General features: G+C 48.4%; 2 protein-coding genes across 2 annotated transcripts; both read left to right on the plus strand.

Moving 5' to 3' along the window:
• Positions 1-561: 561 nt before the first annotated feature.
• LOC149371989 (E3 ubiquitin-protein ligase TRAIP-like) lies at positions 562-11,019 on the plus strand. The gene is made up of 5 exons (XM_089566325.1): positions 562-1,122; positions 1,701-1,814; positions 3,902-4,132; positions 7,868-7,952; positions 10,329-11,019. The coding sequence occupies exons 1-5, from the start codon at positions 635-637 to the stop codon at positions 10,527-10,529; spliced, it is 1,119 nt and encodes a 372-aa protein (XP_089422451.1). The 5' UTR covers positions 562-634; the 3' UTR covers positions 10,530-11,019.
• A 5,091-nt stretch (positions 11,020-16,110) lies between these two features.
• Positions 16,111-26,831, plus strand: LOC149371990 (uncharacterized). Its single transcript, XM_089585552.1, has 4 exons — positions 16,111-16,720; positions 21,397-21,624; positions 25,213-25,289; positions 26,720-26,831. Exons 1-3 carry the CDS (start codon positions 16,188-16,190, stop codon positions 25,253-25,255), a joined length of 804 nt encoding a protein of 267 aa, XP_089441678.1. The 5' UTR covers positions 16,111-16,187; the 3' UTR covers positions 25,256-25,289; positions 26,720-26,831.
• The last annotated feature ends 422 nt before the right edge of the window (positions 26,832-27,253 follow it).

Below are 27,253 nucleotides of genomic sequence, written 5' to 3' on the forward strand. Positions count from 1 at the left end.
CGCCATTTCACCGCTTCTGAATGTTCTCTATGAGGCGAGAAGGGGCCTTTCATTAATTCAAACATTTTCGTCTTTCTGTGTGCCTCTTAAAACAACCCTTAATGGGTTGACGGGGCTTAGCAGAAAGTGCCAGCTCTTTCAGCTTGGTATCAACTGCATTTATTTTTCAAAGGGCTGCATAGGTTCTTTGCGCGTAAAGATAAGCAGGCTGAAGGAGCAGCTCAAAAGCCGGTGCGGTGAAACGGGAGTCGTCCGCGCGTGAGCGCCGTTGCTCACTATCTTTCTCTCCAGTGACCACACGTCTCTGTAAAAGCTGGCGCCATCTGTGGGCGTTCTATGTAAGGTAAATCTACAAAAAAAAAAACAAAAAGAAGGCGCACTTGTGGCTAACACGATTTTATTTATGTCTGACAAAATGTATAACCAATGGACGAAACAGAGAACTGCGCTGAGACTTTGTTAATGCTCAAATGGTCGCATTAGCAATTAAACAATTATAGGCTAGAGATTTTTCTTCAATCTAGGGATTTTTTGAGGTTCAATCTAGGGACAAAACATTGACCTGAGTTGGCATCACTGCATGTAGCGAACCCGCGCGTTTTTTAGTCTGCAGCTTTCTGTTTCATGTTTCAAAATGAAATTTACGTGTAGTATCTGCATGGACAATTTTAGCAGTGAGAATATTGACAACATCAATGCCACTGGCTGTGGCCATGTTTTTCATGAAATGTGCCTCCTCCACTGGACTGAGCAGTCGAAGACGTGCCCCGCCTGCAGAAAGCCATTACGTCCGAAGCAAGTCTTCAAGCTGTATTTCAACGTGTCCGAGACTAAAGAAATAGACGTAGGCGACCTTCAGAACAAGCTAGACGACGCCAAGGCTCAGCTGAGAGCTGCTAACGTGGAAAAAATTAAACTGCAGGAGGCTTCCGACACGCTCAAGGCCTTTCTCATACAGAGAGAGGAAGAAGTTCAGAAGTTTAAAGACAAATATATGAATGCGCTTGGCGAGAAAGCCCAGCTGCAAGCTAAGATACAATCTATGAGAAAGGAAGTATCAGAGAAGCGTCAGCTTTATGATGAAAATGTCGCACTACGGTCTCAGGTGACGGGTTATGAGAGGTAAGACATCGGAGGTGGCTGTAGCCGCAACTCTTTTTTTATCTACATGCATTTGATTGTCTCCATATATGGCCACACCAAAGTGCCACTTCAGCAACTTCGCTAGTCACTGGTGCAGCTGAAAAGCAAGAAAAGAGTAAAAGCAAGAGGGTGTAAAATGCATGTTAAACGGGGCGAATTTATCGACAACGCTTGGAGAGTGCGGTTCGATGGGCCCTATTTTCACAATTTCATGCTTTAACTTTTAGTAAAAAAGAAAGTGTACCGCCGCCTGCAGACTTAAACAAGAACGCTCGAGCGCATGGCTTGGACAGACATTAGCGCTGGCCGCAAGCCTGCGGGCGGCGGTACATATCCCAGAAAAAATTATAGCTCAGAAAATGGGGATGGAGGGAAGGAGAGGGAAACGAGAGAGGCATGAAAAATTCCTTGAAATCGCCTGTGAACCCTCTTCAGTGTCAGTGTATATTTCAGAGAGCTTCCACCAGCAGTCAGACAGCGAGATCATTGCTTGAGGTGGTGCATGTTAATGCCCTGACTGTATAGCAACAAATATCAAAATTTTTCTCTTTTTTTAGTATAAGACGGCTCATTGACAGCAACGCAAAGGAAGCAGATGAGATTTTGAAGTCTTATGGGGATGCTCCTGGTGCAGTGAAGCAGTTGTCGACATACTGCTGTCTGGTAAAACGGTAAGATTTGGTCACTTTGTTGTCTTATTAGCACTGCACTTACAGCCACTTTATACAGCCACTTTCACATGCCGTCAACTGTTGAATGCCTAGTGTTGTGTATTTACTTTAAAGAACTGTACAGGCTGCTACATTGTCCTTCCCTGCAGCATATGCCTGTACATGGACAACATTTGGCTCCAATCATGGTCTGCTGTAACTTTACTTTCATAGCCCCAAATTTTAGTTCAGCATAGTCTAAGAGCACTTGCTGCTGGGCTAGTTGGTTTTGGTTCATATTTGAATAGGTTTTAGGCGCAAAAAACAGACGAGACACATAGGAAGGTAACAGGACGATGGCGCTTCGCCCTGTTACCTTCCTATGTGTCTCATCTTTTTTTTGCGCCTAAAACCTATTAAAATATTTAGTTCAGCAGTACTTGGCTCGGGTATTGACGTTTTTGAGTGTGCTTCAAATCAGAGTGTGTTCAATGTAATATTTCACTGCTTTTTCTGGAAACTAAGTCATCAAAAAGGTGCAGCTGCTTGTGAGCAAGGCAGATGCTTATAATCTCGGGGTTTTCAGATTCGATTTGCTATGACAATAATGTTGCTTTTATCTATTAGGGATGATCCATAACTACAGCGCAAACGACAGGACAGAGATGAAGAAGGGACACCACACAGCGCTGACTCACAACTAAAGTTTATTGGATGCCAGAAGGTATAAATACCTCCCTGGCGGCCAGAAAGAATGCAGTCGACACTTACATGCGTGACTGACATAATAGTGTACCAGTCATATGCCGCCAAGCAAATCACATGCGCGAGAATACAATATAAGCAGTGACAGAATACAATATAATCAGTGAGCAAGCACTTGTCAAAATTCGCAATCAAGGTATCTTCTTTCTTTTTCTGACAACGCGACAGATGAAGCACTGATGCATTCTTCCGAGAGCCTACCTATTAAGTGAGCTTCAATGATCTCCCTTGCTAACGAGTCACGGTTCTTTTCTAACACTGCACTTTCCTGATAGTTTGGCGCACAGACGTAGGTGTCATCGTCATCTTCATTGCCTTTGCAGTGCCTGCAATGTTTCGCCACGTGGCCAGAGATAGCGACACGGGAGACATTATACTCATGCTCTCTGAGTCTTTCGTTTAAACATCGGCCGGTTTGGCCGATGTATCGCTTACCACAAGACAGTGGAAGCGAATATATCACCCCTTCCTGGCAAGGCACGAACTGTTTTGCGTGCTTTATCGGGCACTTGCGCGATTCTTTAATCTCTGAATTGACATTCTTAATCAGGCTGGACAGTCGTTTGGGCGCCGAAAAGACGACATCAACGCCTGCATGTTTTCCGATTCTTTTCAGATTGTGCGACACTTTGTGAAGATATGGCACCACAACAATCTTCCTTTTCTTCGTCTCTTTCGTACATTTACTATTTCCTTTTGATTTTAACTTTTCCAGTAGTTTTCCTGCCACGGAAACTAATAATTCAGACGGGTAGCCTGCCTTTGCCAGGCGGTCTACTTGGTTGCTGAAGCTAGTTGTGAGTCAGCGCTGTGTGGTGTCCCTTCTTCATCTCTGTCCTGTCGTTTGCGCTGTAGTTATGGATCATCAAAAACACCAACTCGCCCAACAAATGCTTTTGTCGATCTATTAGGGGCTGCTTGAAATGTATTACAGCTGAGATGTGCCATGCACAAACTATTACCTGCTGTTGTTTAAGGAGCAACTATCTCGGAAGTTATGATGACAACAGTTTCCTGATGCTGATAACGTTTTGAAATGCAACAGCACTCTGACATGAATGTTGTTTTCTTTGTATTTTTATTCCCTTTTCATTTGGAAGTGCATTGTTGTTCTTTTGATGTACTTTGATGCAGTTTCTTTAAAAATTTCCTGCTAAACAGAGTTAAAGTTGGACGACAATATAACTGCAGCATTATGTGGTCAAGGGTCCTGAAGTTTCATGTCGTGCATTTAGTCTACTGTGTCTCATTTCTTAGCATGATGGCTGCAGAAAGCTTCATTTGTTTGAATTTAGGTCACTTAACAACTCGTGTTGTGTTGGCATTTTCTTCGCATGCAACAGCCAGCTGCAGACTGTGACAGACAGCCGATCACAGCTCAACAAAGAAGTTCTTGAACTGCGCAAAAGGGTGGCCTACCTGGAGGTCCTAGGCAGAGAGCGAGCAGCCCGTGTGCACACACTGGAAGCGGATGTGAGTCACCTTAAAGACATGCTACACAGGGCTGAACTCAAGGCAGAAAAGAGTTGCGCTTCTTCAAGCAGAAGCACCGAAGATGGCCTGGTTTCTGAAAGGTGAGTAACAGTCGTTATTTCAGAGCATGGGGTGCACCGTTGGCCCCACCAGGTACTGCAGTCAGAAAAAATATTCCAGGGTTGAAAAGAATCTTGAGAATTAATAACTTGTGTTCTGCTTGCCTTTAGCGTGCTCAGACAACCAGGATGCTGCTGGTGTTTGCAGCACAAGCATTGTGTGTTTGTTACTCTTATGTAATGAGTGAAGTGATTTGTCAAAACTCTTTTGTTTATGCTATATGATTATGTGCTATTCAGTCCTTCCTGTTCAGCCATGCTCTACATGGCATTTAAAATACAACAGAAAGTTCTGTGTCTGCCACTGTGGTTGAGTGTCAGGCTGGTGAACACAATCAAGGTTATGCTAGAACGTGCAGCACAGGTACACTCAAAAGCAGTTATGGAGACAGCCACCACCCGAACTCATTTGGTAGAGCACTGCATGCAACATGCAGAGGTTATGGTTGTGGATAGGGCAGTGCCCTTAAGATAAAGCTTCAGGTTTAAAAGTCTGCGTAGCATAAAAGTCAGTGGAATCTGTGTTTAAAAAGGGGTAAATTTGAAGATGGTACTTTTTAAGGCTGTGAGGTAAAAGGATACCAAGCCTGGTGGCACCTGCCACCACCCCATTTCAAAGGGGATGCTCTTAGCATCCATCCATTTATCTATCTGCCTGTTTTCTCACCGTTCAGAAGGATGGTGGTGGTGGTGCTATAAATGTATAGGTGGAATTAGCCTTACAATGGCATGTCGGCAATTGCTCCGCCTGTGTCTCTACCACTGTTCCATAAGGCCAGGGTCCGCTAAAAACTGCCAGAGTGATCGTCGCACTGGTTGCCACTTAGTTCAATAGCCCTCAGGGTACATGACGCGAGAGACGTCATCCAAGGGAACGTTCATTCTCCTCAGGAGCGCAGCTCAACCTGTGTATATTTCTGATGTTGGTGCTCACAACAGCTTCATACAAGTCGATTGAACGGCATGTGAACTGAACTGCACTTCGCATTCTCCTAATGCTGCAGCACTGACCATGCTGCATTTCTTCCATCGAAGTAGGGCTGTGGGTGGAGGCAACAATTAGTGGGGGTCAGCGAAGAGTTCACTTGGCGAGATGTGATCACAGGAATTCATGAAGGATGCAGCACATGTCTTTTGGCTTTGCATAATTTTCTAACTTATCCAAACACAGTTCTTAGTAAAAATGGTGTATTTGCATCTCAGGACACTAATCTGTCAATTTAGCTTGATTTGGTACTCCCCTTTAGTGTCTCTATAATGACATGTTTGGATGTGGTACTTGCCATTTAGTTCACAATGATTTCTAACATGGTATGCACTGCTTCTAGCGGCTATGAACCAACAAAGCAAAATTCTGCAGCGGGAGGAGTTGCGGCACTCTTAGCTGTCATTTCCCCTTCCGACAATTGCCAGTACTACTCCTCACAGCGCAAAATTTTATTTCATTGGCCTGGAATCGCCTAAGATGACACATCCTTACAGCTTCCAATTGACCGTTTATTGAGTTAGTGTGGAGTCTGTCTATAAAACGTCAACAAAATATGCTTTTCATGAGTTCTGTAGTTAGAATGGGAAATATTCTTTTCTGATGTCATTGAACAGAAAGTTGATTGTCCACAAGTCAACTTTTCTCATTTGAGTCTCGCTGAGCAATTTTTCTGCAGGTGACTTTATTACTACAAAACGGTCGAGATAAAATTCCTCAGTAATGTTGAAGGTATTATATTCGAGCACTATCTTTAGAGCATTGACTTATAACATGAAGAAAACATTTCTGCACTACTAAAAATGCTCCAGATAAGAACAAGTCTATTTCAGTCATCTGCTTGAAGCCCTGCCCTAGATATTTTTTCCACTGCTCTTGCAATAATCATGCACTTCAGCTAACAGAACACTGTAACATATGTTGCAAAATTTTACAGTCCGCTGCACTGTACAGTATCTGTAGCAAATTTTTGCTACAGATGGTACCTGCCATGGATTGATTGCATACATGGTGCCAAAATTATTTCAGATGACATTATTTATTAACAACTGCCACTAACACTTACTGGGACGCCTTTCATGGCCAGTATGTAAGCACTAGCCTGGTATATCAGTTTGACTCAGATGTGTGTATGGATGTAGCGTTTATTTGTGCTGTAATGTGCGTAGTGTCCTATAATTGGCCTTGTTGTTACTTGCTCCTTTCAGAGTGTTGATATCTGTATTCTTTCACATATGGCAGGTCCGGTCATAGATGTTACTCAACAATCTAGCGGTAGTTGCAAATTGTGCAGTTCTTTCATGGTTATTTGAAGCATTTTCAGGAAAGCATTATTTGGCATTTATGTGTGATGTTTCAAAATGTTTTAAATGATATTCAGGGCGCATTATTTCTTTTGACCAAACAAATACTAGTATTATTAAGTTTTGGTGCTACCTGAGAAGGCAACAGCACTGCATAATACAGTCGATTCCGGATATATTGAGCCAGGGTATATCACATTGTTGCCTATATCCAGCAGCCAAAACATTCCTTCGAAAAATCCCATGCAAAAGTACTTGCGAACCCGTTCATCGAACTACCGTCAACAGAACACTTGATATATCAAAGGCACACCGCGCCCCTTCGAGTGGCGCTTCTCCTATAGGCCATCCCGAGATCACTTTTCACGCTCAAAGCCACATCGGCTGCGCAGCCTTGCAAATTATTGCGCACCTGCTGGCAGCGCTAGTCACGTGAAGATGACGTAAAACTATGTGACATCAGGAACATGGCTTGTGTTTGGTGGTAGCCTTAAGTCTGGCGGCCCCATTTGCCAAGTGACACTGCTGCCATGCGGAGAAGCCAGCGTTCGGTAGACCGCTTGCTACGAGGTGAAGCCAACCCTCCTGACTGTAGGCTATGCACTAGGCTATTTGGCTTGCTTTGCTGCCAAAGGCGTTGCGGAAACTGCCTTGATCTTAACAAAAGATTATTGCGTTTATTTGGTACCGCTAATATGTTTAGGCCTCGAAAGCACCGTCAGCAGCGGTTTCAGTGAGAAGCAGGCTAGGCGAGTGGCGCGCTGCTGTTACCCCAGCCAGTGGCACGTCGCTACCGGAAGTGCGACCCAAATGTTGGTGCACCGTATTCTCATTTCTAGACTGCATTTAATCAAAATGACTGTCATGTTTTTATATCGAATTATCGATATAGCGGACTATTTCGGGTTCCCCTTCGAGTTCGATATATCCGGGATCGACTGTAAGGTATCTTAATTGGTGATAATGTAGGGACATGGCATTCATATTTTTAAGTGTTCCTTGAGAGAAAAGTATTCATTTCAAAAGCAAGCATGTGGTTCAAAACACTCAATTGCATCTAATTGAAACTGAATAAAATTTCAAATGAACGTATTCAGCTGGATCTGTAAACTCATAACTACAGCTCAGTATAGGTTTCATCTATGCTTGATTGCCAAATTTTAATGGAAACTGAATGCCAAGAGCCGCTAAATTCTTCCTGTGATGCTGGAGCTGAAATTGAAAGGCTACTAACCTCACAGTTTTTTATTGCTCTTTTTCTTTTGTATTGAGTTTCCGTTAAAATTTGGGTACCGAGCTATAATTGAAACCTCATGTTATGTTTCTGTCGCGAGTTTATTGAACCACTGCGACAATGCTGGAAGAAAAGGTAGGCATGCCGACCTCGACATTCCGTTACACTGGTGTCCCTCCTGTCCCACGTTACAGCCCAGCGCCTGAGCGAATGAAGCGGCCACGTCTGACCAATCCAGAGGAGACACCATCTCCGGGCGTTGCGTCTCCAGCACTACGCGTAAGCTTCGAAAATGCCTTTAAGGATACTGAAGCAAAGCGGAAATTTTTAAGAATGTATTGTAAATTTTCCACTTGCTTTTTAGGTCTCGTACGCGGCATGAGTGCTCAGTGGCCTGTACTCAACATAATGAAAACATTTTATAGCCAAGCTCAAGCACTCTTTCTAGGACCTTTTAATCTTGGACACGCCTGTCGCGCACTATGGTGTCAGCGCTGCACTTCATGCGCTTAATCCCCGACTCAAGGACGCTTGAGAATGAGACCACATGCTCTCGCTTGAGGCCGGTACTCACGGGAATTATGTGTACATCAGCGCGGACATAGGAAATGCTAGCAGTGCACGTTGGTCGAGAAAACGCTGTTCCTGGGATAGCGCGTGCGCAGCAAGCATGTCAGCCATTTTGCACGGCATGCCCTGGATTAAAAAGTGAAAAAATATGAGTGACATGCGTTTTTTTTTTTGTCATGCCATGTCCACCTATCACATGTCACATGGCAGAGCGATGTTGCCACCACATGTAGGCCAGTTTGGCGGAAAGTACCATTGATTGACAACGCAGCGAGCTATGGAAAGAAAAATGATAGGTGTAACGTTAAGAGATTGGAAGCGAGCGGAGTGGGTGAGGGAACAAACGCGGGTTAATGATATCCTAGTTGAAATCAAGAGGAAGAAATGGGCTTGGGCAGGGCATGTAATGCGAAGGCAAGATAACCGCTGGTCCTTAAGGGTAACGGAGTGGATTCCAAGAGAAGGCAAACATAGCAGGGGACGGCCAAAAATTAGGTGGGTGGATGAGATTAAGAAGTTTGCAGGGATACAGTGGCCACAACTGCCAAAGGACAGGGTTAATTGGAGAGACATGGGAGAGGCCTTCGCCCTGCAGTGGGTGTAGTCAGGTTGATGACGATGATGATGACGATTGATTGGTTGATGAAACGAATTTTGTTGTCATGCCCTGCAAAATGTCGGTAGAGAAGGTTGTGCACATGCGCAGGACATTGCTTGGAAAAGGCCCATTGGTCCTGCTACACTGGTGAACAAGGCCCCGTAGCGTGGCCGAAAACCCCTTTAATTGTTGCTGGTCGTTGCATGATGATTGCTAGCCGGACCCGACCAGACAGGTTTCTGTCCAACGCTTGCTGGTTGTGGTTGCATGCAAGTCCTTAAAGTGCGCACTTTTTTCGCATGGCGTGTGAGGATTTTTTTTTTTTGGAACACTGGAACGTTGATAAGCCTGTTCACTTCAGCGAGCATGTTTCTTTCAGCAGAGATTCACCGCAACACTCAAAGCGAAGTGCGGTGATCCTTCCTCGTACACTTCCATGCAAGCCGGCAGCTGTGGCAGGTTATGAGGAATAGTGTGGAAACGTGAACCACGCTGTGACGCCGCAGAGCATGCGACACAGGAAACTAAAATATAACATGAGCATACTTGCATTTCGCCTTCCACCAACTACCTGTCCACTCTAGCCGAGCGATGTTGCCGCCACCTGTGGGACAGTTTCGCATCGAGTACCGTTGATTGATTGATGAAACGAAATTTATTGAATGGTTCGGTACCATGCGACAGTCTACCAGCGTCGGAACGGCTAATTCGAAAAGCGGACTGTGACGCTGTGGAATCCGTTGGCCTAAGCACAATAGCTGTCATGGAAAATGGGCCCCCTGCTTTTATGCGCGTCTTGCGAAGACATTAGTGCAGAATGACACCCTATTGGACGTTTTTTAGCATAGCGGAGACGTATATCTGAGACGTATACCGGTCTACCGGTGGGGCCAGGCGGGGCCACTGCACGTGTGCAGCCGGCATCCGGTAAACCACTATATGTCTCAGATAATAAGTCTCCGATATGTTAAAAACGTCTATTGACGCCAGAGGCCAAGCACATATCCAAGACGAGGAAGGGGAAGTGATCCCCCCCAATCAACACAAAAATTGCCTCGAGCCCCTCTCAAAAAAAAAAAAAGAAAATAGGGCTACGTGCCTGAGCTGAGCTGCACACTTCAAAATAGATGCTCTGGAGAGCTCGCACATGCATGCGATCATGGCGCTGCACAGGCTGAGTTGCTGGCATCTAATTTTTGCATCTGCTTGAGAATAATTGCTCACAGTTGAATCCGAGAGTGAACGTCAGTGTTGTAAATTCTCGTCATTTGTCTAGCTTAATCAGAAGCTTTTGATTGCTCAGAAGCACATTAACAAGCTTTTTGTTACAACAAAGCATAAATAGATAAAAAAAAGTTCCAATGAGCGCTCTGCCTTATTTGTCCCGTGTAAAGCCTGCATCTATTATTTCCGGCTAGTGATGTAATCTTTGCATTTAGTAAGATTTAAGTGTGCCTGTACACTGAGCAAAACTAATTTCATTTCAGATTGTGACCTCTGCTTGGCACGCAAAGGCTGTAGATGGTGCCACACCCAAAAGGGAACCACTCCTGCCTCAGAAGACTAACTTCTTTCGCCCAGCTGCCAACGACGAAACTTTCAAGTCGGTCATCAGAACAGGCTACAATGGTTTAGGTGGCCACGCAAAGCACGTCGTCGGATCAAAACCATCTCTAAAGCGATTCTAGGGTCAACCTCGTCTTCTCTTACATTTGGAAGCTTGTAAAAATAATTTTCCAGACCTCAATTCTTTTGTGACTGCGAGGTATCGAAGCTAGCTTCACATTGGTGTGTTAAAGCACCCCCGGTACTTCTTCGAAATGCTTTACGTTGTCGAAGTTTGTACATGTCCTCCAGTTATATAACACTACTTTTTGCTTAAAAATTCCAGACAGGTTGTGGACTTCAGCGCGGGTGTGCTCAGTGTTGAGTTGTAGCAGACCTGAAATGCGATCCCAATGCGGTGCACAGTATGAGCGTTGTGCACAGCACGCTCACAAAGCTTCCTCCGAGTGTGTTGCGCCTGCGCAATGGTGCCGCACAGTATTCGCAGTCATCTACAACAAACATCGAGACCCCCTCGTTAGGCCCTCAAGTGCCATGTTTCAAGCTGGCATATACTGATACCTGAATCGAAGGGACCGAATAAATCATATTCTATTTGTACCTTTCCAGTGTTGCCACACCGCCGGAAAGGTGGTTGCTATGGTGCTGCGAGAAGAAACGGCGCTGCTGTAGAGATTCGACACCTTTAGCATACCGTGTACCGTGTTACCGTTACCATTAGCGGAGTACCGGAAGCCCGCGTGCCGTCAGTGCGCATGAGCAGATCGCCTTGAAGGCGCCAGATGGCGCCAGGCATCCAACAGCAGTTAGGCAACAGCGCGCAAGGCTGCCGCATTGGGACCAATCGGCACGTGCGCAAGGGGGTGGGCCAACGCCCCCTAGGGGGTGGTGGGTGAGCTGGCTCACGATACTCTGGTAACGGTAATGGCAAAACGGTTCACCCTATGCTAAAGGTGTCTATTTACGCTATACACCCCGTCCTCCGCATGCTACGACGAAAAGTGTGCATTTGCGCGCTTGTGCTTCGGCGCTGCTTTTAGTAAAACACGTCGCAGAAGATGCTGGGAGAAGAGCTGGTCTCTCTCAGCTTGGTGCCCCGCATCGTTCCTACTGTGGTAGTGCGGCTCGGGCTGTAATTGTTCTGCGGGATGCCGGTGGCTGTTTGCGGACCTGTCTAAATGTGGCACAACGCGATTGAAGGTTTCGGCTGTGGACACCCGTATAGTTTAAAGGGCACTATGTACAAATTGAAGTTGTCCTGTACTTATAGGGTATCGCGTCAGTGGTGGGAATGCCGCACTTTTCGCGCCAGCCTGCGCCATTTCATGAAACCTCATGCTCCTGCAAATTGGCGGTTTTTGATGAAATTTTGCCAAAATAATATACCGTTCGCTTTCTGTTAGTACACAGTGTGCTCGTATTTTGCGCATCAGTTTCGGCGTGTGTCGCCCAATTTCACGCACTTTTGCGTGAAGTTCCCAGACACCCTTAGAGCGTGTGGGGGTATGCCGGTCTCGGACTCAAAGGAGATGCCCTTGACTCAGCGTTGCAAGCTCAGCAGAGACCAGCTACCAAGTGACAAGAGGTTTTTGGTCGTTTGGTGCCCAGCTTTCGCCGGTCGCAAGCCAGAGAATGGGTCGGAGCCAAAGGTTTACAAACAAAACAAACTTTATACTGCAGTGAGACGGTACAGAGGATTTCACAATCACTAGTGAAATCCATACACATACAAAATGATTAACAGATCAATGCAACTCGTGCAAAGTTAATCTCGAGAGAGACTACAATACAAAGGAAATATTGCACCTAAAGTGCACTAACACAAGAGAGAGGCAAACAAACAAAACACAATTTGTTCACCGGACACTGCGACAGTCCGATGACCAGAGGTTCACGACGATGTCGTCCCGCAGATCGGTGCGCGCTGCTTCGTTGAACCGCCGCTGGGCGAGTGGTGTGGTCCCGGGAGTCGAGCGGGCGCGCTTCACTGAAGCTTAAACGGCGGCTCGGACTAACCGACAAAAGTTAGAGTGGGCGATTAAAAGGAATGAAAAATAATGCCCCGCCCGCACCGCTAACGGACTAACCGACAGCGGTCAACGCCCTTCTTCCAGGAGCTTCCAGGAGCATCTGGAACTTTCTGTCGTGCCGCCGACGCGCGACGGAAGAGGAGGAGGGCATGTCTTAGCACACGCAAGGCTACGCCCTCTCCGCCGGTTTCGAGTGGAACATCTCCGACATTCTACAAAAATCGACGGCAATCTCCCCGCGTACCGATTCAGCGAGCGGTGGTGGAGGGGGCAGCCACGCACAAAAGGCTAGTCGCTCACCGGGGTTTCCTTCTCCCCCGTTTTACAACACGCGCGGCGCTGTCCCCCCCCCCCCCCCCCCCCCCAAACTTGCGCCGAATTTGCGACAGCGTGCTACCAACACTGTCCCATGCGAACACGGCTAATGCTCATGCAAAGAAAAAAATATTTTTTAAGAAGCTCAAGTACTGCTAAACTGGGGCCCTGCTAGATTTATCGGGCTTTTCACAGCATCCTCACGTGTCCCATAATTCCAGTGTAAGGCCGAGAGAAAGGTTTCGAACACACCCCAACTGATGGCTCGATTCCACAGACGTAATTCGCGGTCACTGTAATAGCGCTGTCAATATCGAGATTCCGGCTTGTTTGTATGCAGTAAAACCTGGTTAATTCGAACTTAAAACTGAGAAAATTGGTTGGCATAAATAGGAGTTGATAAAATGAGCTACTTTCAGCGGTGGGGTGGCATTCTCTGTGGGTCGCCACACGGTGACCAGATCACTCGTGCATGTGTGTGTGTGTAATCTTGAAACCTCTAACTTGTGCAATTGCCGGGTATCTCGCCACACGAGCTTGAATTTTGTTACGGTGCGAAGAAGTCCGAACCAGGTCTCTTAGTCGGAAACTACTTAGGAAGCATTGAAACGAGTAGAAAGCACATGGCAACGCCGAACCCAGGAGGAAAATAGCGGCGATCCTTACAAGGACTGCGCATGCGCGACAAAACTCTTTATCCTGGGAGGCGCGGCCATCTTGGACTGTATGAAATGGCGGCGGCGTGGTCGCGCTCCTGCTACAGCACCGTAACTATAATGAAGCAAAATGGCCGTGTTCATCCTGGGACGATCCTTGTGAGCGGGTGGCCTCCAGTCGCAGCGTTGTATGTAGACCACCTTTGTGCCGCTCGGACATTAGCACCACGTCGTCTTCGGTGCAGCTCTGTCAGCCTGTACAGTGGCAGCCCATGCACAGTGAGGTATCTGCTTCGTGGCTGTGACTCTGAAGTCCTGACAAGGAGGGATATGCTCTGGTAGTGCGGGTAGCTGTAAATCTTGGGAGTCGTCCTGTGAAGAAGCCCAAGCACGGTGTTGGTGCTTAGCGTTGTTAGACTTGCGGAGATTCTGGATGCCATTAAAGGACACTGGGGAAAGTCCATGAAATTTTTATTCTTAGTAAAAATCGATTGTTTGGCTCATTGTAGCCATGTTGATGTTTGTTCGGCTGCAAAAAAAGTGCATTTAATGCTGAAAATTTTTAATTTAAAAAATCAACATTTTATTTCCTGCCTCTACATTCAAACTCGTGACAGCAAGACCGAAAAGGAGTCCGTGATCACCGCTTGGAAGCGAATGACAATGCAGCCTAGCCTCAGGGATCCGCATAAATATGCATTTACTCACTGCAATTTGCTCCCGAAGACGACCAGCGGTGGCGACACCTGTATTTAATTTTTCGCGTCTTTTCTAGGTTATGAACTTCTACCGTCTAGTTTGCTTGCAAGACTGTTTTTGGGTCTGTGACCTTCACTGATTCGGATGTACCATATGTGGCACAAGCAGTTCTCTGTGTTAAGTTCACCCCTCATTATTTTTTTTTTTTTTGGCATGGCAGAAACATGGTACTTTCCTTGTCTGCAAATAGTGATTTCTTATGGAAAGACGTCCGAGTAAGTTCTTTAGCCCCTCCTTGAGACTGAACTGTTGTTGGGAGCGGTCGACAACATCTTGGTCGTGTTCGATCACAGTGCGCTTGCTTCTTCGTACGACGTGGCGCGCAGGCGCGGGTTGACGTTCAGAGTCCGAATGAGGGCAGACATCGCTAAGGTGGAAAATAGATTTTTTTTTTTATGGGGGCCATAGTTGCTCCTATAGGCTACATGAGGCCTGACGTGTAGTGGAGCTGCGTGTCAGCATAGTTTGCTACGAAGCTTTAGATATATTGCGTTTATTTTTCTATCAGTGTCCTTGCTTACAGCCACTGACGCGTGGCGTCAGAATTCTCTGTTCGTCACGTGAAGCGAACTTCCTCGAGATATCGAGACGGCGCGGGCGGTTCTCCGAGGTTCGGAACTGTTCGCAAATATGTACGCCCGTCATTTTGAACGGTATATGGGTCAAGTATTTAGAGCCCGTCGAATCGAGCTCGGTCATTGCGATCTCGACGACAGAGTAGTGCGCGCCAGAATCTTCGCCGCCGAGCTCTCTCTATCGAGGGCAAAAGTTCGGAAAATAAGCGGTTCGTTTTTCAACATTGTATGGAGCTGCTCACTCAAGTGCCTCTAACAGTGGACTGTGGGTTAGGTCCCTTAGTCTGCTTTACGCAGCAGAAGCGTGCAATCAACCGATTTTTGCCTATTTAGAAGACGTTGCCCTACTCGGTAAACTCTTAATATATCCATAAATCTTATGCACTCTGCATGCAATGAACTTTGTCGTCCTCTTTCTAGGTCACTGCAGGTCACCATTTAGTGATTCGTAGATTACTCGCTGATGCTTGCCATCCCAACTTCAATGCCCATTTATTTTTTCATTTTTATTTTTATTTTCTCTTCTTTTACTTCTTTATAATTTGGCGCGTCTCTCTCGTACCATCTATCTCCAATTCCCTTCCCCACGCAGAGTTCCCTGTCAGCGAATTTTTCATGCCGGCTAAAATCTCTGCGTTTCAATAAAGAGTTCCTCGCTCTCGTTTTTCAATTACCCTGATCGCCTGGCTGCCGACACCGTATACGTGCAGCGTTGTTTAAAAGTGCCGAGGCCATATATGATCTGCTTTCGAGCTTGTAGTGCAACATGCATTTACGGCACCTCTTAAGCTCATAATATGTGAATCAAGCTCTAACCTAACACAGCCAGCCCCCTTCCCTCTCTCAATACAAGAAATGATCCTGCCCCCCTCCCGCAAAGACAAATTCCTGGCTACAAGCCTGGCTCAAAGGCAACCAACCTTGAGGCGCAAAGTCTTTTAATCGAGCCTCCGTGACATTATTCGGCCTTTAATGCCTCCAGGATGGTACAGCTTCGTGCCAGATGAATAGAAAGCCTCAGTGTATAGGGTCCTGCCCCTAGGGTCCTGCCCCTAATGATCCTGCCCCCCTCCCGCAAAGACAAATTCCTGGCTACAAGCCTGGCTCAAAGGCAACCAACCTTGAGGCGCAAAGTCTTTTAATCGAGCCTCCGTGACATTATTCGGCCTTTAATGCCTCCAGGATGGTACAGCTTCGTGCCAGATGAATAGAAAGCCTCAGTGTATAGGGTCCAGTCGGTAGTGTAAGGCAGGCGACCCAGTAAACAAGCACCGCGCTGTCCGCACAAACGACGACAAAGACCAGTTGGGGGGCTCACGGGGCGCGTGGCGTCGCGCTATTTCAAACTGGCGGGCACGCTCGGCTCTCGGTGCACCGCTGCTGACCGCCCCGCTGGCCGTTGCTGACTGCACCGGAAGCCCCGGGTGCAGCCACTCGACTCAGCCATGCGGACGGCCTGCAGCATATGCCTGGGCAGCATCCTGGCCAGCGGCAGCGACGACAGCGACGCGAGCATCGGTCACAGCGTCGGCGCAGTGAGCGCGACCGAATGCGGCCATGTCTTCCACGAGGCCTGCCTGCTGCGCTGGCTGCAAAAGTCCAGGAGTTGCCCGACCTGTCGGAAGCAGCTCCGCCCGGACCGCGTCATCCGGCTCTTCCTGGACACGGGAGACAACGCGCTCCCTGCCGGCGGCGACGAGTTGCAGGCACTGCGGCTGCAACTGGCCGATGCCAGGGCGAGGCTCGCCGAGGCCGAAGTCGTCGGCAGGAGGCAGGAAGCAGTGGCCGACGAACTTCGATCCAATCTGCAACGCGCGCAAAGCATCGCGCGAACGTACAACGCCAAGTACGCGGGCTCGCTGCGAGAGAACTGCCACCTCAGGGCTGACCTGAGGACCATGAGAGAAGAGGTGAGGGACAAACGGCAGCTTCGTAGGGAGAACGCAGCCCTCCAGCATGCCCTCGACTCCAAGGAAAGGTGAGGGAATGCCCGCAGGCCCACGCCTCTTCTAGAGGACGGACCCTGCATGTATCCCCTTTGCCAAAAGTAACCGAGCAACAGGTTCTTGCTCCGTTACGCGGCCAAGAAACAAACCACCTGTGCCCGGTTACTTATGGCAAAGACGGTACTGAACATGCCTTACGGGCGCAGTTGTGTTTTGCTTGAATCAAGGCGTAGCCTGCCGTGTTCAGAAGCTATCGCTCCTCTCCATAATTAAGGAGCAGCGCACCAGACAAACAGACAGGAAGAAAAGACAGTAGAGGGTCAGCGCTTGTCCCTTCTTCCTCTCTGATTTTCTGGTGCGCTGCTCCTTAATTATGGCAAACCAACTAGCCCAGTCTTCCGCTTTACACCTCTCCATACAAAGTGATGAAGCTCCAAAATGCAGATTATGATAATGGAAGCAGCTGTGGGCGCGTCAGAACGCTTTGGTCGGCTTGTTAACGGATAAATGTGTGCCCTTCGCGGCGGAAAGTCGCACCTCCACCGCGCCTCGTAACCGCGAGCGCACTAGAGCGCAAGCCGATCATTCATGGCGGGCCGCGCTCTTGAGAACAAAGGAATGCGTCACAAGCTGACTGAAATTGCAGTTATTAATGCGTTATCATTAGGCGCCACATTGTGAGCACCGGCCGGTGCCGGCGTATGCAAGGTTATGTGCACGGAAGATGCACCTGGCATGATTGGCCGGTGGAAAAGTGGATGGATAAGCCGGAAAGTTGCTGCCACGGGAAGATTCCCCCCCCCCCCCCCCCACACACACACACACACAAACTAAAAGGCTAGAAGCAATCCAAGATGTCGATTACTTCACCTACCATAACGCCATGCTCGTTGTCTTAAAAGAGGACGGCGAATGACATCCTTGGGTTGGTGGGTTCCGATCCTTGGAGAGGGACCAGGCCGTCTAAATACACCTTTAGTCGAGATCAAATCCCTTCAAGGTCCACGCTCTTTCGTACCTAAAATAAATCGCTACAAAGAGCTCAGTCTCCTCTCTGCCTCATGGTGCTCCTCTGCAAGTTCACATAAACGCCACACCTGGCTACGCAGCCCTATAGCTGAAAGAAAAAGCAGCAGCATTCCGACAAGTAGAAACTTCTCAGCTACTAAAATCGCAACATAATGCACGAAGGCTTCTAACGTTACGCATTGAAAACGCGTAAGGTATACCTAAGCGCCCCTTTAATTTTTTGCTGTTCAAAGAAATAACGCCGGCCAGCAACAAACGAGGGGTTCCTCGGAAGGACTGTGCGAGGGAATCTTTAGGGCGTCCGTCTCACCGGCACGGTTATGCGAGTGAGAGTTCGCCCACGCCATGGCAAGGAGGACGCTCCAAGGCATGGACGGGACGCACTCGCCAGACGTAGGCGCAGCAACATGAATAAAAACATATGAAAACAATATCGGAAAGCCATGGGCTGTGCCCACGTGGCATTGGACGCACGTACGCCTTCACTCCTAGAAAAAAAGGTAGCAGTACTTACTAACTTTTGGGGTAGTAACTGGTGACAAGGTTGTCACATCTGTTACTACCCCCTCCGCCCCCCCCCCCCCCCCCCCCCCGCCTCCGGCCAATGGCGTGGGCCGATTCTCATGACCCTGCTAGGGTGACAATGCAGGGAGCGGTGCCACAATGGAGAGAGGGGTCTATCCCCGACCTTGGAGGGGGTGACTATCCCCTTTCATCTGCCACTCTCATGAGAATCGGCCGACGCCATTGGCCGGAGAGGGGTCCTTTGACGGAGAAAAGCCGCTTCGTTCTTAAGTTATATCCGACTATAGTAACAGTTCGTAAACCATTGAGTTAGTAACGGCCGCTACCTGCAGTTAGTAACGGGAAGTTAGTAGTATTTACTAAGAAAATTTATAAACGCGCATATGTTGCTAGATTCATCGTGCGGTGTGCTGGCGTGGCTTGCCAAATTTATGCGTACTCGAAAAATGAAAAAGCTTCACAGTCAATTTTACTAATTCCGGAATCCAGACAGATCTATCAGAGCGTGCTGGCCGTAAATCACTCTCTTAGGTTTAAGCTTATTGCGCATTACACGTCGAAATTATGCGAGGTGATGTCATCAACAACCTTACCATGGGCACAAAAAGGTTCAGAGTGCAGGAAAAGCACAAACCAGTAATAGTCACGCTCGCGCACTGCGCGTGCACATGCAGGGAAATCTTTTTCGGTCTTATATACTCCGTAAATCAGACTCTCATTTACGGGCTAGTGGCTCTTACCAGTTGAGCTAAAATACCAGCGTTAATTATTAAGTTGAGATTGTACAAACAGCTTAGTCTACCTAACCATATGCCCTGCAGAAATGTTTAATTACAAAACCAATTTATTAGCACGACAATCTGTCAGTTTATATTCTTTGACTTTATTTTAGGGTTAAAGGAACGGTTACTTACTGGGTAGTAACTAGCGACCATAGTTAGTAAAAAGTTAAAAAGGCAGCAAGGGCTACTTTTACTAACTATACGTTGAAGAGGGTAGTAAATAACTGCTAAAAAGTAGTAAAACGAAGTCAGAGTTAGTAACTGCTGCACTTACTACCTTTTCACTAACTTCTTTTTTTAAGAGTGTTTGTTGTTCCACCTTCGTCGCGGCGTGTTCCTCAAATTTTGATAGTTTCACGAGCCGTGCCTCATTAAAAAAAAATGGCTGTGGTACAATGTGACTTGAGCCTAGTTATACGAGCGAAAGCTCTGTTAAGCATGGTCTCCACTGTCTCAAATCAAATGTCAAGGCCAGGTACCCAATGGTCATAGTCATATGATCACATTGCCATACTACCATAGCTTGGGCCACACCACCAGGCAGTTTAGTTCGGTTTGGCTTCGTGAGGCATTGAAGGTCATAGTCAATGTGGGGCCCACTGTCTCAAATAAAATGTCAAGGTCGAAGGTCAAGGTCAGGTACCCAAATGGTCATAGTCATATGATCACGTAGTCATACTACAATAGTTTGGGCCATATACCGCCATGCAGTGAAGTTCGGATTGACTTTGTGAGACATTGAAGGTCATCATGAAAACAAATGAGATAACTGCGCAAAAAGGACGGGACGAGAGAAATAGAACCACATGGTCACCGCCTCATCCACATCAAAACCGGAAGTTGTACCCAGAGGAGTAGAACTCTCGCTCTAAAAAGAAAAAAAATGTACAGCGCACTTGTAGGGCTCTTAGATTTCGAGCAAAATTTGGTATTACCCGACATTTTCATTCCGAACAAATTTCATGAGTTAAACCTCATTTCTGCCGGAAAATGCTCTGTGACAAAACCTAGCAGCTGTATCTCAGCCGTTCAGTTCAATTCATGATTTAAAGATCCGCCATATGGGGGCATTACATACGAGGTGGGCGCAGCTAGACAGTGAAGAAATATTGGTAAGTAAAGACTGAACAGAACAAGGTTGTAAAACGAAAATGGACAGGTGTTACAGCAGTGATGTTGCGGGGAAAGCCGTTCCAACCTTTGGCGGTTAGGAAGAAAAATAGAGCGGTAAAAGCGTTTTCTGGGGACTACAAAAAAGGAAAAGGAGGAGATGCTGAAGCACAACGTCTCAGGTTGCCGCAGGTGTCGGCAGGCAGGCGCTGGCGGAACTGCGCGATCTACTTGTCTCTTGCGCGCGTTGGTCAAATGCCACAATTGCAGGAAATACAGCCTCGTGGTGCATAAAAACGCTCGTAATCCACGCTTAATGGCCACAAGCTGATCGAAATCAGACGAAGCCTTCTGTTGTGTAGTATTATGTGTAGAGTTTAACGTCCCAAAGCTGGTCATCCATGGGCCACACGAGAGACGCCGTAGTGGAGGGCCCCAGATTCGGTCACCTGGGGATCGTAACGTGAGCTGACAGATCGCACAGTACAAGGGCGTCTTTCGCAATTCGCCTCCACCCAAACGCGGCCGGATTGTATCCCGTGAGCTTGGGACCAGCAGCCTAACGCCGTACGCACTAAGCCACCGCGGTGGGTCTTGTTATACAGGACGCCTTTCGATAAGACCCGTTTACACTTGCGAAAAAACAGCCGCAGGCCAGCCGCACGCTGCTCGATTTTTCAGCCTTGCGATCTTGAGTCGCGAGATGCGCGAACCGCTCACCAATCATTGTTTCCTCGGAAGTGAGCGGAAAAGCTTGTTCCACATCCGGCTTCTGGTTGCAAAGGCGTAACAGCCAAAACTACAAGACCGACAGGTCTCGTTCCGGATGTTGCCCTTGCCAGTGGTCCGCCGCGCTGGCTCAGTGGTTATGGTGGTCGGCTGGTGACCCGAAAGACGCGGGTTCGATCCCGGCCGCGGCGGTTGAATTTCGATGGAGGCGAAATTCTAGAGGCCCGTGTACTGTGCGATGTCAGTGCACGTTAAAGAACCCCAGGTGGTTGAAATTTCCGGAGCCCTTCACTACGGCGTCTCTCATAGCCTGAGTCGCTTTGGGACGTTAAACCCCATACACCAAACCAAATCAAACCAGACCTTGCCAGTGTGAACATCGACACTGCCAAGGCAGCTCCTTGGTCGCAAGCAACAGCCGGTCGCACGCCCTTCGATACATAAGTGTGAATGGGTCCTGAGCCACTTATGTCATCTCGAATGGGCCAGTCATTTTTGACAGCCGGGGCAATAATGCGCGGAATGTTTGCCAGGGAGCTACGCAACCGCGTGGCCCGCGAGGCGGCCGCCTTCAAGGATGAGCTGCGGCGGCGCGAGGGCCAAATGCGGGCACAGGCGATGCACGTCCGCAAGCTCGAGGAGGAACTGCAGCGCCACCAGATCATGCTGCGCTGCTCCGACATCCGGCTGAACACCCTGCGGCAGAGGAGCCAGAAGAGAGCGGCGGACGCCGTCAGCACCTCCTGCCCTCTGCCGAACAGGTGCGTGGATTGGCTGACGGGACAGTATGTGTGTGCATTCTTCCTGTTTAACCGAGGGGATATGCGCGCATAAGACAAGTCAGAGGACGGGACGGGCGGACTGTACACCCTAAACACAAAGGAGTAAAAAGGGTGTAAGCTGTCCCCCAGCGCACTCCCTTTTATAAAACTGAGTGTGCTATTCAGGACAGCTCCCTCCATTTTTAATCTCATAAAGGCGTAGTCATGTGTAAGAGTATAGACTCTCGTACGGTTGCCTTATGCGAGAAAAATTCCTTTCCTTATGTCCCGGCTGTCACACTGCTCGCGATTCATGTCAGTCAGTGCTAAAAGAGCGCACTTTATTTGCTGCATTGCCGTTGAGGACTTGAGGTTTCAATTCAGAAAAATCGGAAAAAAGGCCCATAGAAACACAAACCGCTATGTGGGAAACACGGAACACAGGAAAGGGAGGACGACAGACGAGCGCTTAGCTATAGCAACTGATTTTTACTGAAAAATGCACCAATATAGCTTATTAGAGTTCTCTTTGTTGTGACGCTAAATGGCCTTTAGGCACTGTAGTTGCCTTCTAGCACCTCTTTGCCAGCCCTAGCACTCGGAGTTGTGACCCCCAAACCGCGTAGCGAGATAAGCCGGGCACCACGGTGGGTTTTGGTCAGATGGGACAAACACAACTATTTACTCAACAGGCGTTTTAGTGCGCTAGCACAAAAGCTTCCATTCCGCCGAAGAGCCGTTGTCTGTCTGAAGACTGCTTCTGACAGGTGGCCCACCTGTCATGGTGGGCAGGCGGCATCCTCCCCATCGTTGTCTGTCTGGTCCCCTCCGCGGCCTGGAAGAGCTCGGTTCCAACCTCCTGGGTGGCAGGTGAGCCGCCTAGTTCACGTGACCTTGTGACGTCAACGCAACCTGGCTATACCCACCGAAACTTCGCTACAGATGGGAGGGAGGGAAGCAGAGGGGAAGCCAGCGTTGAACTCCTTCATGTGCCTGTCACTTAGTTCACCCTCGTACCGACAAACGGTAGACAAACCGAAAAACGGTAGACATACACAGGGAAGGCTTACTGAGACGTGCTGGGACGCGTAAGGCAGCAGCTGGGGAGCTCGCGAGAAGGAAAAACGAAAAACCGCTTGCCCGTAGCATGCCCAAGGCTAGCCTACTGCCTGATAATACTGTTCAGCCGCGTGACGGCGCCACTAGAGTAGTCAGTAGTGTGGCATATTACTCCCCTCTTTTGAAAGACTCGGCAGAACGGAATGTTACCATTGCGCTTGGTGTAGACGCGATTGTTGTGCTAATGAGCGTGGTACGGCTTCATCCTGGTGATGTGAACAACTTCAGACGTGGGCCGTCTAGAGGAGTGAACAGTTCCTTGAAGACAACTTTGTAGTTTAGCTCGCTGAGTTGGCGGAGTACCTGGTATGGGCCGAAGTATCGGCGAAGAAGCCTAACGGAGCGCCATCGCAGGCGGATTACGCTCCGCATCCAGACTTGCTCACTCGGCTGGTAACTCAAATCTCTGTGGCGGAGGTTATAGCAGCGAGCGTCGTTTGCTTGCTGGTGCCGGATTCGCCGTGGAGAAAGTAGGCGGGTGGCCTCGGCGTGACTAACGAACTGCTGTATCTGAAAGCAGCAGTATACGTCCAGCATGTACATGGCTTCACAACCATGCAATAAAGAAAGCAGAGTGATGCGCGTCGTTTCTTGGATCGCAGTAATATATGCGAAGGTGACGTAAGAGAGTATCGCGTTCCAGTTTCGATGGTCCGCGTTGACACACATTGAAATCATGTCGGCGATCATCCTATTGAGCCGTTCGGTGAGTCCATTCGTTTGAGGGTGGCGCGGTTGCTTTGCGATGGCCTGTGCCACTCAGTCGCATAACCACCTGCGTAAGTGCCGAGGTAAACGCTGTTCTCGTGTCAGTTAAAACGATCGTAGGCGCATCGTGACGAAGCGCAATGTTCTGAATGAATAAGATGGCAGTTTCAGCAGTGGTATCAAGGGGAAGAGCCTTTGTATCACAGTATCGGCTGAGATAGTCGGTGGCGACCGCAATGTAGCGTTTACCCAGCAAGGACCCCGGAAATGCGTCTTGCGACGCTGGTACTCGCGGCAGGTTCTGACGTAACGCGTCACAACAGCAGCAAGCTGAGGCCTTTAGTATTTTTGGCGTATCCCTCTGCCAACACAGTCAGTGGCGGTCGCTGGCTACTCGGAAAGGGCGACCATACAAATACGGCGAAATTTCCTCACTGCCGACACGATAGGCATTACTTTTCGATGGTGGAACAGTTCGCCTCGGATCATGATAAGGCGCGGCTTGCGTAAGCGATTGCGCGTCTGAGACCATCCTGCCACTGCGCAAGGACCGCACCGATGCCGACGTTACTTGCATCTGTTCTGTGTCAGCTGGCTCGCCGAAGTGGGCGTATATTTGGAGACGAATTCGGAGGTCTTCGAAGGCCTGAAGTGTTGTTCCTGGCCCCAGAAGAACACTTCATCTTTTGGGAGGCTCAGCTATCTGGGAGAAAACGCATAAACGCCGATGATAGGCGCATATACACAGAAAGCGGCGCACACTTCGCTTATCGGATGCGATGGGGAAGACTGCAGCGACTGTGTTATCGGGGTCTGGGCGAACCCTCTTAGCGCTCACGATGAGGCCCAGAAACCTTAGCCCTTGGAAAGCGAGGTGACACTTTTTGGGCTTGAGAGAGAGACCGGCCGAATGAATCGCTTCGAAAACAGCGTGTAGGCGCCCCAGGTGCTCTTCGAACGTGTCGAAGAAATTCACATTATCCAGGTACACGAGACAGGACTGCCATTTCAGATCGAATACCATCATTGCTGGAAGGTTGCAGAAGCCGAGCGCAGGTTGAAAGGGAGCACTGCAATTCGTACAAGCCGTCAGGGATAATAAAGGCTGTCTTTGCCGGTCTCATTCGTCCACCTCTATTTTCCAATAGCCACTGCGTAAGTCGAGCGATGAGAAGCATGTGGCGTGGCCGGCGCATTAGGTCCAAGCAGTCATCAATGCGAGGCAGAGGATAAACGTCTTTACGGGAGCCGTACGGGAGCATGAGAAATGTGCCTACGGGAGCATGAGAAAATTTTAGAACATAACGACAGAACGTCAAATCTTGTACGGCACTTTTCTTCCTGTGTCAGCACGTGTAGGGCTAGATTTGACAACACCAAGATTCTAGGCAGGAGCGCTAATGTAAAAGCTAGGCTTGTGCCGGAGGCCTTCCACATTAAAAGGCTATCTGATCGCTGCGCGAATGATGCTTCTTTGTAGATTTATGCCGCCGAATGTGCTTATCTTAATTCTTTTTTGCCATAATCGAAACGTGGTTGCATAACGTGTGTCTCTCCACTGTCTTTGCGCATGCTCGTTTTTTTTTTTTGCTTCATATTCCGTGTGTCACACCCCATTAAACAGTTGGTAGTAGCGCTGTCAGTCGTCGTGTGTGTTTCTTCTCGGTCCTTGTCTAAATTTTGCGCCCACCATTTTATATCATGCAAAGCCAACCTGCTCAACAGCACGCTCTTCTGAAATATTTCTCTGTGCTCCTACAGCGTCTCAGCCCCATCCCCGAAATATCCACGGCTGTGTCTGTGATGGAATGCCCGGAACGAAAGCAGCACTTGCTTACGTAAGAATGTTTCCTTTTTTTTCTTTTTCCGTAGTCGCATACAGCGGCAGTCTAACGTCAAGCTTTGGCTGGCTGCTAGCATGCCCACTACAAAGCAGTCACGAGGTCAGCCGCCTGTTGTTCTCAGACTGCTTTGAGAGTGTGTCGGTAGCTGTACCCAGGTCCGGCGTTAGCCCGGGTTCCCTGGAAAGAGCGCAGGGAGAACCTGGGCCTCTTGAGATCCCTCTAGACTGCATGCCGGAATCCACTCCTAGCATGTGGCTCGGTACTTCTTTCTAGCAGAGATGCTTTTTGAAGGTGTGTGCCTTGTCGTGGGCCCGGAAGTACCACAAACCGCGATCGATAAGAAACCCCAAAAGCGAAGGTGTAATGCTTGTATCCCAGCATCGAGAGCACCCTTTCTATAGGAGTCAGACCATCACACGACCACCATGTGCACGTATCATTTGTCAGCGGCGGCAGCAGCTAAGGATGGCGTTCTCATTGGCCCTAAGGTGATCACGGGCAATGCTGACCTCACTAAAACTATACCGAATCTATTAACTCCCATCATACACGCATAGCCGTAAGACGGTAATATGGCTAGACAATAAACAAGCACCACAGTATTTACTCTTTTTTGCATATATGAGAGTTAGTCAGCAAAAAAAACAAAAAAAAAACTCGGGATGGTTGCCCCTATGTAACGCGAGATTCAGCGACAGCTCGTGGTGAATGCAATGGTTATTTACTGTTATTTGTCTTCTTCCTTAGTAGATGTAGGGATGTCACTATGCTGTCATTCATGACGTCACTGTTTAGACAACACAGCGTAGCGCGTTGAAATGGCGTATCGCTGACTTCACTGCACTCAGACCCGTCAGTTTAATGAGTTGTAGTTGCAGTGACGTCACGCGTGACATCATTGCTTCCTGACCAACCAGTGTGGAGCAAGTATTACGTCAACAACAACGCCAAAGCCGGAGAACAGGGAAACGTGCCCTTAACAGTTGTTGCTGAAAAAAAAAAATCTGGAAAGCAGCACATAGAGCGAGGAACGCGCACCGCTGTATCGCACAGAGAAACCAGTTCAACGCTGTTGCATTGACTGCGGCCGGAGTGGTCTATCGAGGCACGCTACACTCTAACCAGAAAGGAACGTGTCCTAGTGTACTCTCTTCAATAAAAAGGGCGTGCGCTAGGGGACAGCTTACTTCCTTTGTACTCCCATGCAGGGATACGGTGGCCGCAACTGGCAAAGGACAGGGTTAATTGGAGAGACATGGGAGAGGTCTTTGCCCTGCGGTGGGTGTAGTCAGGCTGATGATGATGATGATGATGACAGGCGTATTTGTGTTTAGAGTGTAGCCGCTCCAGTCTGGCCGCAGACTGGCACTGCCGCTCGACGGTTCGTCAATGCGGTGTAACGCGACCGCCTGCTTCGCTTACAGACGCTGCCGAAGCTTAGAGGACACCACCGGACACCTCTGTAAGCATAGCTGTGCAAGTACAAAACAAGATAAAGAAGAAAGTAAGCTAAAACCAATAAGCCGCCGAAACTCCACGACGTTCACTGGAAGCTCGGCTGCAGGAAACCTTGAAGACACGTCTTCATGCGGAAGAAAACTGGGAGAAAACGCAGACCCTCGCAACCTACTGTGGTGAATTTGGATGTACCGCAAATAAAACGTCGTTTCGAGAGGACAACAAATTAGAGCGAACTTAACTCAGCCATGAGAGTTCCGCAACAAGCTTCACGTTTCGAATAACGATCGGCTGTTCGGCTCGGCTCTCTCCTCAGACTGCTAGTTTCGCATTTGAAATTAAGTGGGTGACGCGATTTTGCGGGGTGTGGGGTGCGAGGGTTCAGTGAAATTATTGAAATTTAGCGAGCTTTTTTTTTTTAAGAGTTGGCTAGGAGTTCGTGTGCTTTGTAACTCGTCTGTTAGCAGCAGCGCGCGGTACCATCACCTATAGAAAGGTGA

The sequence above is a fragment of the Amblyomma mixtum genome, chromosome 1 (assembly GCF_055824585.1).
Source record: "Amblyomma mixtum isolate Tamu chromosome 1, ASM5582458v1, whole genome shotgun sequence".
Taxonomy (NCBI): Eukaryota; Metazoa; Arthropoda; class Arachnida; order Ixodida; family Ixodidae; genus Amblyomma; species Amblyomma mixtum.

What these genes read in the sequence shown, in the direction of transcription:
- LOC149371989 (XM_089566325.1), top strand. Translation starts at nt 635, where the DNA reads ATGAAATTTACGTGTAGTATCTGCATGGACAATTTTAGCAGTGAGAAT. An exon ending in TACTGCTGTCTGGTAAAACG is followed by an intron (nt 1,815 to 3,901) that starts GTAAGATTTGGT and finishes CGCATGCAACAG; the next exon opens with CCAGCTGCAGACTGTGACAG. An exon ending in TTGCGTCTCCAGCACTACGC is followed by an intron (nt 7,953 to 10,328) that starts GTAAGCTTCGAA and finishes ATTTCATTTCAG; the next exon opens with ATTGTGACCTCTGCTTGGCA.
- LOC149371990 (XM_089585552.1), top strand. Translation starts at nt 16,188, where the DNA reads ATGCGGACGGCCTGCAGCATATGCCTGGGCAGCATCCTGGCCAGCGGC. An exon ending in GCCCTCGACTCCAAGGAAAG is followed by an intron (nt 16,721 to 21,396) that starts GTGAGGGAATGC and finishes AATGTTTGCCAG; the next exon opens with GGAGCTACGCAACCGCGTGG. An exon ending in TCCTGCCCTCTGCCGAACAG is followed by an intron (nt 21,625 to 25,212) that starts GTGCGTGGATTG and finishes GTGCTCCTACAG; the next exon opens with CGTCTCAGCCCCATCCCCGA.